The sequence below is a fragment of the Cervus canadensis genome, chromosome 29 (genome assembly GCF_019320065.1).
Source record: "Cervus canadensis isolate Bull #8, Minnesota chromosome 29, ASM1932006v1, whole genome shotgun sequence".
Taxonomy (NCBI): Eukaryota; Metazoa; Chordata; class Mammalia; order Artiodactyla; family Cervidae; genus Cervus; species Cervus canadensis.
In genome coordinates, this window is record NC_057414.1 from 15436324 (window position 1) to 15453145 (window position 16822).

The 16822-nt window shown below is 48.5% G+C and overlaps 1 protein-coding gene across 1 annotated transcript in view; it reads right to left on the minus strand.

The window, feature by feature from the left end:
• The window catches only part of VSTM5 (V-set and transmembrane domain containing 5), a 32467-nt gene extending 16304 nt beyond the window's left edge, over nucleotides 1-16163 (minus strand). The window contains exon 1 of the mRNA XM_043452407.1: nucleotides 15981-16163. Within this exon, the coding sequence (XP_043308342.1) occupies nucleotides 15981-16071 (91 nt within the window). The 5' untranslated portion in view covers nucleotides 16072-16163. The remainder of the gene's footprint in view (nucleotides 1-15980) is intronic.
• Between the last annotated feature and the right edge of the window lie 659 nt (nucleotides 16164-16822).

Here is a 16822-nt window from a genome sequence, read left to right on the forward strand (position 1 = left end):
GAAAAAAAAAAATCTCAAATCAACAATGAAACAAACAAACAAAAAATCTCAAATCAACAACCTAACCTTGTACCAAAAGGAATTAGAAAAAGAATAACAACCCTCTCCCCAATTAGAAGAAAAAAAAATCAAAGAACAGAGCAGAAACAGAGACTAAAAAAACAATAGAAAAAAAAAAACAAAACAATGAAACTAGGAGCTGGTTCTTTAAAAAGACAAACAAAAAAATTGATAAACCATTAGATAGAGTCATCAAGAAAAAAAGAGAGGGCCCAAATCAATAAAGTCAAAAATGAAAAAGAAATTACAACTGATACTACAGAAATATAAGGGCTCATAGAGATTACTACTAACAACTATATACCAACAAAATGGATAATCTGGAAGAAATGGACAAATTCTTAGAAACATACAATCAAGACTGAGACAAGAAGAAATAGAAAATATAAACAGAACAATTAGCAGTAAGGAAGCTGAATTACTAATTTAAAAAACTCTCAACAAACAGAAGTCCAGAACCAGATGATTTCATAGGTGAATTCTACCAAACATTTAAAGAAGAATTAACATCTAGCCTTCTGACACTATTCTAAAAAACTGCAAATGAACAAACTCTTCTGAATTTATTCTACTAGGCAAGTACCACCATGATATCAAAGCCAGACAAAGATACCACAAAAAAAGGAAACAGGCCAATATCACTGATGAAGAACACAGATGCAAAATTCCTCAAAAAAAAATACTAGCAAACCAAATCCAACAATATATTAAAACAATCATACACCATGATCAACTGTGATTTATCCCAGGGATATATGAACAGTTCAACATTAGAAAATCAGTATGATATGTTACATTAATAAATTAAAGAATGAAATATGATCATCTCAATAGATGCAGAAAAAGCTTTGACAAAAGTCAACATTCATTTATTATAAAAACTCTCTAGAAAGTGGGCATAGAGGGAACAAACCTGAACATAAAAAAGTCATACATACATAAAAAAGGTCATACTTTGACAAACCCACAAATAAAATCATACTCGATGAAAAATTGAAAGCATTTCCTCTAAGATAAGTAATAGGACAAGGATGTCCACTCTTGCCACTTTTATTCAATATACTATTGTAAGTCCTAGTGACAGCAATCAGAGAAGAAAAAGAAATAAAAGGAATCCAAATTGGAAAGGATGAAGTAGAACTGACTGTTTGCAAAAGATGTGATACTATACATAGAAAATCCTAAAGATGCCACCAAGAAAATTATAGAGCTCATTAATGAATCTGATAAGACTGCACATACAAAACTAATACACAGAAATCTGTTGCAACTCTATACACTAACAACAACCTATCAGACAAAAATTAAGGAAACAATCCTATCAAATATCTTTTGATATATATCATAAGATGGACTGAAAGAGCTAATATTGTGAAAATGTCCATACTATCCAAAGCAATCTACATATTTGATGCAATCCCTATCAAAACAATGGCAATTTTCCCAGAACTATAACAAATAATTTTAAAATTGGTTCAGATCAGTTCAGTTCAGTTCAATTCAGTCGCTCAGTTGTGTCTGACTCTTTGCGACCCCATGGACTGCAGCACACCAGGCTTCTCTGTCCATCACCAACTCCCAGAGTTTACTCAAACTCAAGCCCATTGAGTCGGTGATGCCATCCAACCATCTCATCCTCTGTCATCCCCTTCTCCTCCTGCCTTCAATCTTTCCCAGCATCAGGGTCTCTTCAAATGAACCAGTTCTTCACATCAGGTGGCCAAAGTATTGGAGTTTCAGATTCAACATCAGTCCTTCCAATGAATAGTCAGGAGTGATTTCCTTTAGGATGGACTGGTTGGATCTCCCTGCAGTCCAAAGGACTCTCAAGAGACTTCTCCAACACCACAGCTCAAAAGCATCAATTTGTATGGAAACTCAAAAGACCCTGAAGAGCCAAAGCAATCTCGAGAAAGAGGACCAAAACTGGAAGTATCACGCACCCTGATTTTAAAGTATACTACAAAGATATAGTAATCAAAGCAGTGTAGTACTGGCACAAAAATAGACACAAAGATTAACAGAACAGCATCGAGAGCTCAGAAATAAACCCATGCACCTATGGTCAATGAACAAAAGGCAGTCTCTTAAGTAAACAGTGCTGGAAAAACTGAACAGATACATGTGAAAGAATGAAATTAGAACATTTTCTCACACCATACACAAAAATAAGCTCAAAATGGATTAAACGCCTAAAGGTAAGACCTGAAACTATAAAACTTATAGAAGAAAACATAGAACACTCTGACATAAATTATAGCAAAATTTTTTAAATCTAAGGTAAAGTAAGTAAAAATAAACAAATAGGATCTAATAAAACTTAAAAACTTTTGCACAGCAAAGAAAACCATTGACAAAGTAAAAGGACAACCTACTGAATGGGAGAAAATATTTGCAAATGATATAACTAATAAGGGGTTAATATTCAAAATGTATGAACAGTTCATACAACTCACTGTAAAAAAAACACCCAAAGAATCCAATTAAAAAGTATACAGAAGACTTGAATAGACATTTTTCCAGAGAAGACAGGCAGATGGCTAACAGGCCCATGAAAATCAGATGCTCAACATGGCTAATCAAGGAAATGCAAATCAGAACCAAAATGAGCTACCACCTCACACCTGTCAAATGGCCCTCATCAAAAACTATAAATAAATATTGGTGAGATGTGGAGAGAAGGGGACCCTTGTACAGTGTTGGTGGGAATGTCAACTGGTAGAGCCATTATGGAAAACAGCATGGAGGTTCCTCAAAAAACTAAAAATAGAATCACTATATGAACCAGCAATTCCACTCCTGAGTATGCATCAAAAAAAAAAAAAGACAAAACAATAACACTAATTTGAAAAGATACGTGTACCCCCATGTTCACTGAAGCATTATGTGCAATATGGAAGCAAACTAAGTATCTATCAACAGATGAATGGATAAAGAAGATGTGGTATAAACACAGTTTATATTGAAAATTGCTCAGCCTTGAAAACGAATGAAATTTTGCCGTTTGCGACAACATGGATGAACTTGGAAAGTATTGTGCTTAGTGAAATAAGTAAGACAGAGAAAGACAAATACTGTATGTTATCACTTATATATGGACTCTAAAAACTTAAACTAGTTAATATAACAAAACAGAAATAGACTCACAGATATTAGAGAATAAACTAGAGGTTATTGTGGGAAGAAGAAAGTGGGAAGAGGCAAGACAGGGGTAGGGGAGATACAACTACTACTATTATAAATAAGCTACAAGGATATATTGTACGGCACAGGGAATATAGCCAATATTTTAAACTATAATTGGAATATAATCTATAAAATTTTGAATCATAATACCTGAAACTAATCAACTATACCTCAATTTAAAAGATAGTCTGTGATCAGAATGTTTTAGAGCAGAATTTTATTAAACCAGCAGTACATTTATTCTTTAAAAAGAAAAAAGAAAAAGATGAGGCATGCTATGTGTCCAAATTCCTGCCGAGTAGAAGATCAGAGCTGGGACTGGAGCCCAGCCCTTCCTTCACTGCTCCACAGCTTATTCTAATAATATCAGGCGCTTGGGCTACAGAGGTGGAGGTTTTCACTCTCTCGTTTTCCAACATAGCACATCACTCAGTGCTGGTGCAGACTTGGGAGGCAGATGTGACGAGAAGCAGGAGTCCAGGCTTGGGCTTTGAGACAGGAGCTACATGTCACAGGACCTACTGAGCCCTTGAAATTAGCCAGTCTGAAATGAGATGTGCTCTAAATGTTAAATGCACACCAGATTTGGGAGACTTTGAAGATTCTGTTTAATGTGTTAAGATATGTTGAAGAAAATGTAAAAGAGCTCATTAGTAATTTTTATATTGATTTTATGTTGAAATAATATTTTAGACATATTAGGTAAAACAAAATATATTGTTAAAATGAACTGTGCCTGTTTCTTATTTTTTCTTTATTTTTTAAGGTAACCACCAGAAAATTTAGAATGGCATATGTGGCTTGTGTGTGTGCGGCTCACATTATAATTGTTTTGGATACCACTGGTTTAGACCATCACTCCTCCACCCTCTCCAGAAAAATCCTATACCTTTGAGTTTGGTCCACCCTCATCCATGTGAGTGCTCTGTTCCCCCAGACTTTCTTCTTCATTCTTCCAACAGGCAGAAACCTGCCGCGAGGTCCGGCATCAGCCCCCATGCCTCCAGCACCCTCATCTACAAGAACCTCCTCCCTCTCCTCGGCCGAGATTCTTCAAACTCTAGCGGCCTCTCTCTTTTCACCACCCGTGCCTGGCGAAACCCCCGGCCTGGGTCAAGCGCTCCTCACTTCCTCTCTGCCCAGACTGAGGCCTCAGCAGTCAACAGTGGACAGAGTCCACAGCAGGCAGCCTCCAGGGCAACGGCGCAGTGTTCCCTCGCGACGGCCCTCCAGACTGCCTTACTGCACTTCTCAGGCAAATTCACGCCTCCTTTCTCCATGATTATTATGAGCAGGTTCCCCCAGTGTCTCCGGACCTCCAAATTCCTCCTCATTCCCAGCAGATAACCTTGTCCATCTGGGACACTGCAGAGCACCCTTTCCTGCTTGAAATGCCCTGTGGCTTCTGGGCCACTGTATTCACCCGGGGCTCTTCTCAGTTCCATCTTGATTGCAGAGTGGAAATGTCGCCCTTCTCTCCAGATGCCCAGCAGGCACACCTGCCTGTGGGGGCAGAAGGTGGCAGAGGCTGGCTGGAGAAGCCCCGGAATCTGAAGACCCCAGTCTTGTTTTGGCTGCGCCAGGCCCTATCTGGGCCACTGTGCAAATCCCCTCCCTCTCTGAGCATCCCTTCCTCATTTGTAACTAAGGATCATCACGGCTTGGCTTCAGTGCTTCAGTCTTTTAAAAAGCCCACACACATGAGGGAGCTTGAGCATCAGGAACAATCCCAAGGGCACAGGGGAGCTCCCTTTTGTGATTTTTCATCCAGACTTAATCCGGTCTCCTCTCATTCAACAAGCATTTGGGAAGGAAGTGAAGGGGTCTAACACTGATGGAGCACCAACCCAGAGTCACACACGCCACACCCAAGTTCACCATTCGCTACTTGGCTAATCAACTACTCTGCATCCAAACAGCGCCACCCAACCTCTTCTCAGAGCCCCGCAGAGAGGGCCTGCAAACCCACTTCCCCTGTCACAGGAGGCTGAACCCAGGTGAACCACCTGATCTAATCTAGTTATTATCAATCTGTGAATATTAGACCATTTGGGGAAGCTTTTAAAAAGCCTACCTTGGACTTATGAGTTCAGAATTTTTAGGGGTAAGACCAAAGCCTCTGTGCTTTTTAAAAGTCCCTATGTGATCCCAGAGTGCAGCCAAAACTGGAAACCACTGAGCGAATCCACACTAAAGGCTTAGCAGCTGAAGTGCAGATCCACTTCCTACGGGCATTAACAATGCCTAAACCAAAAGAATGAAGGGCCATTGTGTGAAAAGGAATGCTTGAGACCCCGTGACAGTCTCAGCAAGATTTCTGGGGGAAATGGACTCTTTCTGGCATCAGTCAAATTTGATTGTGTCCAGTCCTATTTCTAGAAATGCTTGGGGTTAGGAAGGAAGAACAGGTGAGCTAAGCAACTCTGTAAAGTGAAGGTTCCCAACGTCTGTCTGTGGGCTAAGTCTCTTCCGACTCTGACTCTTTGCGACTCTATGGTCTGTAGCCTGCTAGACTCCTCTGCCCATGGGATTCTCCAGGCAAGAATACTGGAATGGGCTGCCATTTCCTCCTCCAAGGGATCTTCCTGATCAGGGATCAAACCTGCGTCCCCTGCGGTTCCTGCATTGGCAGGAGTATTCTTTACCACTGAGCCACCTGGGAAGTCTGAATGAAGTTTAAGGGAGTCAATACATATAAGGAGCTAATCATAGTTTCTAACACTTGGTGACCATTCAATAATATTAAAGTGAATATTATTTTCTTTAAAGATAATTCTCTTTCTTTAAAGATAATTCTCTTTTATTAAAGAGAATTCTTTGAAGATGCCCTGAATTGCTTATTGAGGTAGTTAGCTCCCCATCCTCAGGGGTATGTAAGCAGAAGCTGGAGTTGTACCAGGGACTGAAGCAGTAAAGCTGAGGCTGGGAGCTGGAGTGTTGAGTGAAGGAGGCTCATTCTTCCAGCCCAAATTACATAACAAGTTTAGAACTTGAATCAGCATTTGTAAATCTGATTCACTTGCAGAAGTGTGGCAAGAATTGGGTGACCTGAATTTCCTCCCTGTGGAATTCCTTCTGGAATCTTTTTAACTTAAGCAAGAGCCACCCTTGCTGGAAAGCTGAACACTTTTCGGGACAGCCACAGGCTACAGTCACATCACTGCTATGTTTCTACTTGGAGGTCAAGAAAGCCAGGTATGGCGGAGGTGTTGCTTGCCCCTGGCCAGCCGTGGAGAGTGAGGTGCCCCTGGGTTTACCCTTTGCAGAGCTGGGCTGCAGGACTTACAGTGGGCCTGAGCCAGGGGCCGGCCTGGGAAACTGGGAGGAGGCGCCTCCTCGGACACTTCTGTGGAAACGTGTGTGCAAACAGGAGCATGAAGGCGGAGATGAGGTGCTGACCTCCAACAGTTCTTCTGGGAGGACTTCCCAGGATGCCTGAAGGCACTTGAGAGACGGGTGCAGAGTGATCAAAAGACAATTCAGACGCGCGAGTGACTGGGTACTCTGGCGAGAGGACACAGCTTCTGCTTCAGTGAGACTGAGGCCAGCCCTTCTCCAGCCCACAGGTCCTAAACATCAGTTCTTCCAGGGAGCCTTCTGCAGTCGCTCAACGCCAGGGGGCTCCAGCTCTGGCTCGCCGCAGCTCCGGGTTACTCTCTATCCACTTAACCCAGTCCGCTGTAATTTCTTTTTTTTTGGCCACGTCACATGGCATGCGGACCTTCCCCGGTCAGGGATCGATCCTGTGTCCCTTGCAGTGGGCCACCAGGGAAATCCCCACTGTAATTGCTCTTGATTAATGGTCCATCCTCCTAGATCAGCTGTCAGCTACAAGCCCAGGGGGCTAGTCTACCTTGTTTTCCATGGATCCCCAAGGCCTGGCACAGTACCGGGCACTGTGGGCTTCCCATAAACACATGATGAAAGAATGAAGGTCTTTAGGCAAGTCCCTCAATCTCTCTGAGCCTCAGTTTCCCCATCTATAAAATGGGGACTCATAGTCCCCATTGGCAGGATTACTATGAAGAGGGCTTCCCAGGTGGCATTAGTGGTAAAGAACCAGCCTGGCAGTGCAGAAGACATAAGAGACACAGGTTCAGTCCCTGGGTCAGGAAGATCCCTTGGAGGAGGGCACAGCAACCCACTCCTGTATTCTTGCCTGGAGAATCCCCATGGACAGAGGAGACTGGGGGGCTATACAGTCAGTACGGTCGCAAAGAGTCGGACACGACTGAAGTGACTTAACATGCATGCACGCATGCATGGAAGGCAGCAGTTAACAGTGCTTGGTACAAAGTATGTGATCGATAAATAGTCACAGGTATGGCGCCTGTGGTCTCATTGTTAAAAAACAATCGTAAACACTTGGGAGGTACTGGTTTTTCTTCTCTTCTTGGCTGGAGGCTGTTAGTGATCTCTCTAAAGCCACCTGGCTGTGTCTCCTCTGAAAGACCCAAGAACCCTGGCCTCACCCCCTTTTCCTGCCCCATTGCCCAAGACTCGTCACCTCTCCCCAGTTGCTGTTGCACAGACTGTGGCCCACTCCCCCTGCAGCCTTGCCTCTGTAACTCGGCTGATATCACCCTCCCCTTACTAAGGTTTCTGCTCACTGGAAGGGTCCATTCTGACTGTCCCCTCCTCTGCCAGGCCCAATCAGCCCACACAGGGCAGCTCCCAGCGGGCCTTCTGTTCAGGCCAGGAGAGGGAGTGCCCCCGCTGGAAGGAGCAGGCGAGCACGCAGTTCGGTCTGGATCGCAGGCACCCCGGCAGGGTGCGACCTGATGGACGGTTCACTCAGACTGAGGTGCTTGGGCTGAGCTGACAGTCTACCTGCATAAAGGAGCCAGTTCTGGTTGAAGGTGGTTGAAGGACCCCTGGCCGCCCATCCCAAAGCATGTGGAGGGCTTGCTTGATGGTGAGAGAGAGGGTCTGGTGCCCCGCTTCTGGGCACCGGCTTTCAAAAGGAATGCGCCCCAGCCCCACAGTAAGCCTGGGCCGGGAGCCCTGCCACAGGCCCGACAGCACACCGTGGGGGCGCCCCACGGGGTCCCTGGCCCGTCCGCTGCGGAGGACTCACATCTGACCCCCGGCGCTGCTGTAAGTCTCTCAGAGGAACTACTCCGGCACCCAAGATCCAAGACTCTCCCAATCCCATTTCTCTAGACAATTTATCAGACTGAATTTGAAGAAACTGACCAGGGCTGAAAAAGCTGATCTAACTAAGGCACTGCCACTGGCTACTGGCCCCAAGGACGAGAAGATGGTGCTGCAGTGTCTGCGCCCACTATTCCTGTTGCTCAGAACCTGCTCCTCCCGCTCGCCTGGCTTCCTCCTACTGTGACTTCGAGGCTGCTGCTTCAAGAAGCCTCCTTCCAGCTCTCAGCTGAATGCCTCTCTCATACTCCCGGGGCATCTGACCGCCGATCATCCGGGCAGGACCCGACCCTCCCCGCCGGATCACATGATTCCCGCTGCAGGGACCATGCTCGCTGTCCCTTGCTCCTGGCACACTGCCCCTTCCTCACTAGGTGCTCAGCAACCGTTTACTAAACCAAACCAAACTTCAAAGCGAAACATTCTTGTCTCCTGACCTAAGCCTGGTGGCAGAGTGTCCGTGGGTTTGTCAGGATTAAACTACCAGTAAGGGAGAAGCAAGACTCTCCTGCACACAGTGGTAGATGCTCTGAGAATGGAAGATGGGAGAGGGGCGCACACTTCCTGCCAGGCTGTTTCCTTGAGACAAGAAGGGGGGGGCCTAGGCATCTGTAGGTCTTACAAGCCTTCCAGAAGGTTCTTATGTGCAGCCCCGGTTGAGAACCACGAGCCCAGCCCACCCTCCTGGCCCCGTGCGCTCAGAGAAGGAAGGTGACCCAATATACAGGGCTTACTGCCAGCACTGGGACCAGATCTCCGGCCCTACCCTTCCCAGCGGGGGACTTCCTGGAGGCTCCAGAGCCGTGGGCTTCCTCTGGGGTCCAGATGGTATCAGCCTGAGCTGCCCCCAGGGATGTGCCTCCGCAGGGACAGGCCATTGAGCTTCCTGAACCACAGAGAGCAGCAGGAATATTCTGTGCTCATTTGATGGTCTGGCATGCCCCTTGCCCTTTGCCCACAGGGCTGACCGGTGCCTTCCCAGCCCGGCAAATCAGTTACAGAAGAAAATCATTGCCCTACGTTATACTTGCCAACTGTGCCTCTCTCCTATTCCCATTTCTGCCGGATAGATAAATACTTTCTTAACCCGAGCCTATGTTCTAGGAAAAACCCAGGTGCAGGCAGACGAGGGTCCTGAGAGCACAGGCTATGGGGGTGCAGCATCAGTGGGTCTCGGATGGGGGACCAGTTAAATCCCCAGTAAGTGCTTGCTGAGGCAACAACCTTACTGCTCCTGTCACTTGGCACGCCCAGACCGTGTCAGGCTCCATAAGGATCGTCCTCCTAGCTTCTGAGCACCTGCTATATGCCTGGAGCTCTCTTCTCCACCCCGTCCTTCCTTCAAGACCCAACCTCAGCTTCTCCATCCCACCCTCCACAGAGGAGGATGCTTCCTGCCGACTGTGATGGACAGAAGCAACACGCATTCTCTTGGGAAGAACTCAACTTCAGTCCAGGCCCACAGAGATTACAGCAAAGCTACTGACTTATAATATGCACTGTGAGTTTAGATACATCAGAATACTGAAAGGAAAAAAAGCCTGAGAGCAGATGGAAGAAATAAGTGGCCTGAAGCCCCGGGGACAATGGAGAGAGGAGGGTCTCCTGACTGCAGCCCCTTCCCAGCCCAGCACGGAGTAGCCTCAGGACTCTCTTGGAGACCAGGGATGAAGCCAGTAGGGTGACTTTCTGGTGATGCTGCCCCTCCCTCAACAACTGCAGTGTAAGCCCCAGGCATCTCTGAGCACCACCGCCAGGGGAGGCATGAGGAGAGGGCACCCGTCAGCCTGGCTCGCCCTCCACACGACGTCACGTCAGCAGCGCCGCATTCACCCTGTATCAGGGCTCTGCTCTCCCCATGGGAAGGGCTGCCAGCTGCAAGATGCCATGTCTTGGACGGGCTAGCTAAGGAGAAAGTAGATATGGATAAGACATACGTATGGTGTTAATAGTTGAGAGGAATGAGCAAGATCTCGGCTATAAAGGTGGACAGAGCTAAAAAAAAGATTGCTGTGAAAAGTAAGCTGCTGAGTAACAAGCACAGCATGATTCCATTTTTTACTGCATTTTTTAAAAGCATACCCAAGCACCACTCTTGTGGGTGGGTATGTTTATAGGTATGCAAGACCATTGTCTATAAATCAGAGAGAGCCCACACCTCATCGGTCAGTTTTGCCTGGGTCAGTGGGGCGCCCCTTACGTGCTCAGTAACAATACTCGTGTGCCAACACGGATGGCCGAGCAGCTGCCAGCGGGGCCGTGTCCTGCAGTGATGGAGCCTGGGGTCTCCCCATGGGATTCTCCCTAGGCCGGCCCTCCCTTCCCGCCCGCCCCACGCCACCTCCAGCTAAGCCGGAACCATGGCTCCACGTGGCTGTGGCCGCCCCGGACTCCCCGTCGGTCCCCAGGCCGAGCTCCGGCCCCCACTGATCCTCCGTTCTCCTGGGCTCTGGCCAGGAGCGACTCAGCAGTGCCAGCTCCTCCACCCCGGCTCCACCCTGGGAAAGCGGGGATGTGAAATACTTGTGTGTATGTTCATGTGTGCACATGTGTGAGTGGGTGTGGGTGCGTGCTAGGGGAGCAGGCTGCTTTTTAGAAGCTGGGGTTGAAACGCAGGCAGCAAGCTGACTTGGCTCAGGCCACCAACTAAATTGTTCTACTTAACAACCGGCCCTACTATGTAGGTTTATATCCTAGGATAAACTACAATGGAAAAGAATATTTAAAAGAGAATGTATATATATGTATAAACTGAATCACTTTGCTATATGGCAGAAATGAACAAAACATTGTAAATCAACTGTACTTCAATTAAAAACAACCAACCAACAACGAAAAAACCCAAGGCATTCCTACTCGAGTCTTGGATCATCTGCATCCAGATGAGCAGGCACTGATACTCAGAGGCCTGATGGCTAACTTCCGGTGCTGAGAGATGAGAAAGGAGATGAACAAGGTCCTGGAAAAGCACTCTACCTGGCCAGGTGCAGGTGACCTGCCAGCCTTCAGGGCTTTTAAGGCCCTGTCTCAGTCAGCTTGAGCTGCTATAACAAAACACCGTGAACCAGGGGCCTAAACAACAGACATTTACTCCTCACAGTTGTGGAGGCTGGAAAGCCCAAGGTCAAGGTGCCAACAGACTCAGTCCTCGCTGAGGGCCCTCCTCCCGGCTTGTAGACGGGTACCTTCCTGCTGCACTGTCATATGCAGAGAGGGGGATCCGTGGTCTCTCTCTCCTTAGAGAGACACCAACCCCTCACAGAAGTCCTACCCTCATGACTTCAACTCTAAACTTAACTGCCCCCTCAAGGCCCCACCTCCACATACCATTACATTGGGAGTTAGGGCTTCAACATAATGGCTTTCTGGGGGGACAGAAACGTTTAGTCCACAACAATCTGTCCCTGGTCCCCCAAAATTCATGCAATGAATTCCTGCATGCAAAATATATCAATTCCATCCCAACAGTTCCCAAAGTCTTAACTCATTTCTCCTTCAAATCTAAAGTCTCATCTATAATAAATCAGACTGGGTTAGACTTGAGATATGATTCTTCTTGAAAGAAAATTATTCTCAGCTGAGAACCTGTAAAACCAGATAAGTTATGTGCTTCCAAAAATGCAGCAGTGGAACAAGCATAGGATATAAACTCCCATTCCAAAAAAAGGAGAGATCAAAAGGAAGAAAGGAGTGACAGGTTCCAGGTGAGTCCAAAACCTAGTAAGATAAATCCATTAGCCCTTAAGGTTCACTCATAATCCTCTGTGGTGCCAGGCTCTGCCTTCAGGACCCACTGAGGCAGGGGTCACCTCACCCCTGCAGCTCTGCTGGACATCTCCAGGCCCCCCGGAGTGCTCAGCAAAACCTCCACCTTGCCTGTTGAAACCAATACCCCGCCCCCTCACCCCATATTTGAAACCAAGGAGACAACTCTGATGCTGACTGCATTGCCTTCATTCTTTTCTTATTCTGAAAAATAGCATACACAGCTAGACAGCGATACTGTCAGCCCTGCAGGATCCATCAAGTCCGACGGCCTCCCCTCACTTCCCTCTGTCTTCACCCCTGCAGTTACACTGGAGTTGTTCCTGCTGGGGGGCTGATTCGGCCCATGGTTCACACCCAGGCTAGTCTTATCAAACAGTGGCTTGTCATAGTCTCTGTGCTCTCTTCTGAACATGCTCTCTTTTTTATAACACAGACAGGTTGCCAATTTTCCACATCTTTAAGTTCCTTTTCCTTTTTGCTTAAGAATTCCTTCTTCAAGCCATTTTTCTCTTCTTGCATTTTACTCTAAGCAGACAAGGGGAACCAAGCTGCTCCTTCAACACTTCGCTTAAGAATCTTCTCAGTTAAACCAGAATTGAAAGAGAAATGTGTACCCCAATGTTCATCGCAGCACTGTTTATAACAGCCAGGACATGGAAGCAAATAGATGCCCATCAGCAGACGAATGGATAAGAAAGCTGTGGTACATATACACCATGGAATATTACTCAGCCATTAAAAAGAATGCATTTGAATCAGTTCTCATGAGGTGGATGAAACTGGAGCCTATTGTACAGAGTGAAGTAAGCCAGAAAGAAAAACACCAATACAGTATACTAATGCATATATATGGAATTTAGAAAGATGGTAATGATAACCCTGTATGTGAGACAGCAAGAGAGACACAGATGTATTGAACAATTTTTTGGACTCTGTGGGAGAGGGCGAGGGCAGGATGACATGGGAGAATAGCATTGAAACATGTAAATTATCATATGTGAAATGAATCGCCAGTCCAGGTTTGATGCATGATACAGGATGCTCTGGGCTGGTGCACTGGGATGACCCAGAGGGATGGGACGGAGAGGGAGGTGGAAGCGGGGCTCAGGATGGGGAACACATGTACACCCATGGCGGATTCAAGTCCGCCATACATGGCAAAACCAATACAATGTTGTAAAGTAACATAAATAAATAAATTAAAAAAAAAAAAAAAGAATAGAAAGCCCAGAAATATATCCCTTTAAATACAGTTAACTGATCACTGACAAAGAAGCAAAGGCAATACAATGGAGCAAAGATAGTCTCTTCAACAAGTGGTCCTGGAAAAATCGGACATCTATATGCAAAAAAAAAAAATGCATCTAGACACATATATTATTAAAAAAAAAGAATCTCCTCAGTTAATTATCTAATTTCATCATTCCCAAGCTCCACCTTCAACGGGAACTCTGGAACATGAACACGGCTCAGCCAAGTTCTTTGCCACTTTCTAACAAGGATCACCTTTTCCCTGTTGTCCCATAATTTGTTCCTCATTTCCAACCTCACCAGAACAGCACTTAGAGTCTGTATTTCTAGCATGTACTTCAAAACTCGTTCAGAATTCTACCCTAAGCAGTTCCAAAACTGCTTCTACATTTTGGGGGTATTTATGACATCAACACTTTTTTACCTCTGTCTTAGCTTGGGCTGCTGTAACAAAATACTATTGACTAGGTGGCTTAAGGAGCATAGCTCTGGAGGCTGAGACAGCCAAGATCAAGGTCCCGGCAGATCTGGAGGACTTTTTTCCTTCCCTGCAGACAGCTGCTGTCTCGCTGTGTCCTCCCGAGGCAGCAAGAGAGGAGGTGTCTCTTCCTCCTGGTGGGGACCGCAACATCATGACCTCCTCTAAAACCTAATGCCTCTCAAAGGCTGTTAGGGTTTCAACATGGGAATTTCGGGGACACAAGCATTCAGTCCATAACGGTCGCATTCACAGAGTCACAGAGAAAAGGCTTCACGTGCAGGGTGGGTGGGTGGGTGTGTGTGTGTAAGCTTGTGGCACGTGTTTTCACGCAGGCTTCAGTGTCAGTGATGCATATCTGGCTTTCTGGGTGGAGGCTTTGGACAGAGGCTGCAGAAGAAGAGAATGGAGGGAGCTGGTGAGAGGGCAGAGCCCCCCTCCCCGCGTCATGGGGGCTGGCCTGGAAACATAGCCCCCTCAGGCAGGGGCACAGGGCAGACAGCGGCTAGCACTGGGCAAGTGCTAGGGACTTGCCTTCCTGCAGTTTACAGCTCTGCAGGAGTCGCTCCTCAGTGGAGAACTGCAAAACATTGACCCTTCCTCCCGGTTTTGCATGCGTTTCCCCTTCATCTAGGATGCCTGTGTCCCGCTGTCCCACTCCCGGCCGCTCTGTCCATCTGTCACTGGGTAGGCACAGCTCCCTTTGGGAGCCTTGGTCTAATTCCCCACGTCTGGGATCTGAGCCTCTAGAGCTTCCAGAACTTTGGCACTCCCTGCCTCTCAGGACTGGCCACTCCCAGCCAGCACTCTTGCCTGCTTGTCTGAGAGCAACGCTGTGAACCACAGAACCCCCAGTACCGCTGTGGCCTGCTTCCTGGAAGCAGAGGGGGCCGTGAATGAGTGAGAGAATAAATGGACTCCGCACTGCGGTGAACGGCTGACCCCTGAACGTCAGGGACAGCTGTACAGATGTTACATGAGAATGTCTGGTTGGAAACATGTTGGAGGGGTGCAAAATGATAGAAAAGGTCACTGCGACGCCAGACGCACCCACTCATCTGATGGACTAACCTGCTTCCTCCTCCACAGACAGCCAGAGGCACGCGGCCCCTACCGGTCTTTGTGGGTTCCTGGGATTCGCGGCCTTCGAAGCTGGGCTGTAACCCGAGAGGTGTAAGGGTCAACCGTGCCACGGTAACCCGGGTTTAAATACTAACTCTATCACTGCCTAAGTGGCGGCAGCTGTGCCTCAGTTTCCTCACTTGTGAAACAGGCATGAGAGCGGCACTTTTTCATTCCCTTTGCGGCGCAGCAGAAGCTGACACAGCAGTGTAAAGCAACTACACTCCAGTGAAAATCAAGGGAAAATAAGAAGAGTGGCACTTTTTACAGAGTGGCTCTGAGGATTCAATGACAGACGTGCCGTCAAGCCCTGGCGACAGTGAGCGCAAAGGTGCTTAGTAAGCAGCGGCTCTGCCTAGAGGTCCTCCCCCGCCCGCGGCCCTGCGCCGGTCATTCTGGAAACCTCGGGTGAGTAATCTGTAAAATGGGAATGATCATAAGGGGAATGACTAAATGAGAAGGTGCAGCTGCGCTCTGATCTGGGGTCTGGGCCCCCGAGGTCCAGCCATCTGAACCCTCCGCCCGCGGCGGAGCGGCGAGGGCCATCTCCAGCCTGAGGAGTTCAGACAGACCCCAACCCCAGCCCCGACCCCCTTTCCTCTCTGAGAGGGTCTGCTGGGGGTTCCTCTAAGAGGTGGGGGGCCTAAAGAACCAGGGACCAGCGCTGGGGACCCGAGGAGGCGCGGAGGGAGAGGGGCCCCCATAGCAGGGGCGGGGCGCGCGTGCGCCGGGGGTCAAGGATGCCAGGGCCGCCGCCGGGTTCTTCCAAGAAAAAGAAATACAGAACGCAGCCGCGGAGACAGCCACCGGCAGCCGGCTCTCCCCCGGCGGCTTCCGGCTCCGATCGCGCCCGGGGCCGCTCCCCGCTCCAGGCCGCGCCCCGCCCCGCCGGCCGGTGGCCGCGACCCCCACCCGGGACGGCCCGCCCGGCCCGGCCCGGCCCGGCCCGGCCCGCGCTTACTCTGCAGACAGCGGGCGGCGGCCACGCAGAGGGCGAGGACTCCCAGCGAGAGGCCGCGGCTCCGCGTCCTCCCGCCCGGCGGCGGCCTCATGAGCGCGCCGGCCGCCCCGCACCGGCGTCCCGGGCGCGAAGGCGCGGCCCGCGCGCGCCCCGCCTCCTCGGCTGCGTCCCGCCGGCCCCGGAGGCAGATGCCGGGCGCTGGCCGTGCTCCCGGTTGAACCAGTTCCCTGGGAGCGGGCAAGGAAGAGGAGCGAGGAGGGAGGGAGGAGAGGAATGCACACACTCGGGGTAAATCATAGCAAATTATGTAGTCTCCTTACGTTCACACCCACTTTACTGGTGTTGATTCAGGATTCAGCTGGGCGGCAGAAGGGAGGGAAACTATTGGCTGTTGCCTGAGGGCCTAGAGGGACCGTCTAATGGCTCCATGAGAAACGAGGAGGCTTTCCAGAAAAGTGAAATGACAGTCTGGAATGAAAGGGATGAGAAAAGGATGAGGGAGCCTCAGGCTGCTCTGGGTGGAGCCGCTGGGCAGTCGTGATAGCTGTCCACCGGGTGCCATCCATGCATCTGAGCACCATCCATCCATCTGTCCATCTCCCACCCGCCACTCTTCCATCCACTATTTATCCAGCCGCCATCCACAACTCCGTTCATCCATGCATCCAAGATGTGTTCACCGAGAACCTATTTATTTGCACAGGGCCTAACACATGGTCAGTTCAGTCAGTCAGTTCAGTCGCTCAGTCGTGTCCAACTCTTTGTGACCCCATGAATCGCAGCACTCTAGGCCTCTCTGTCCATCACCAACTCCCGGAGTTTACTCAAACTCATTAACACAT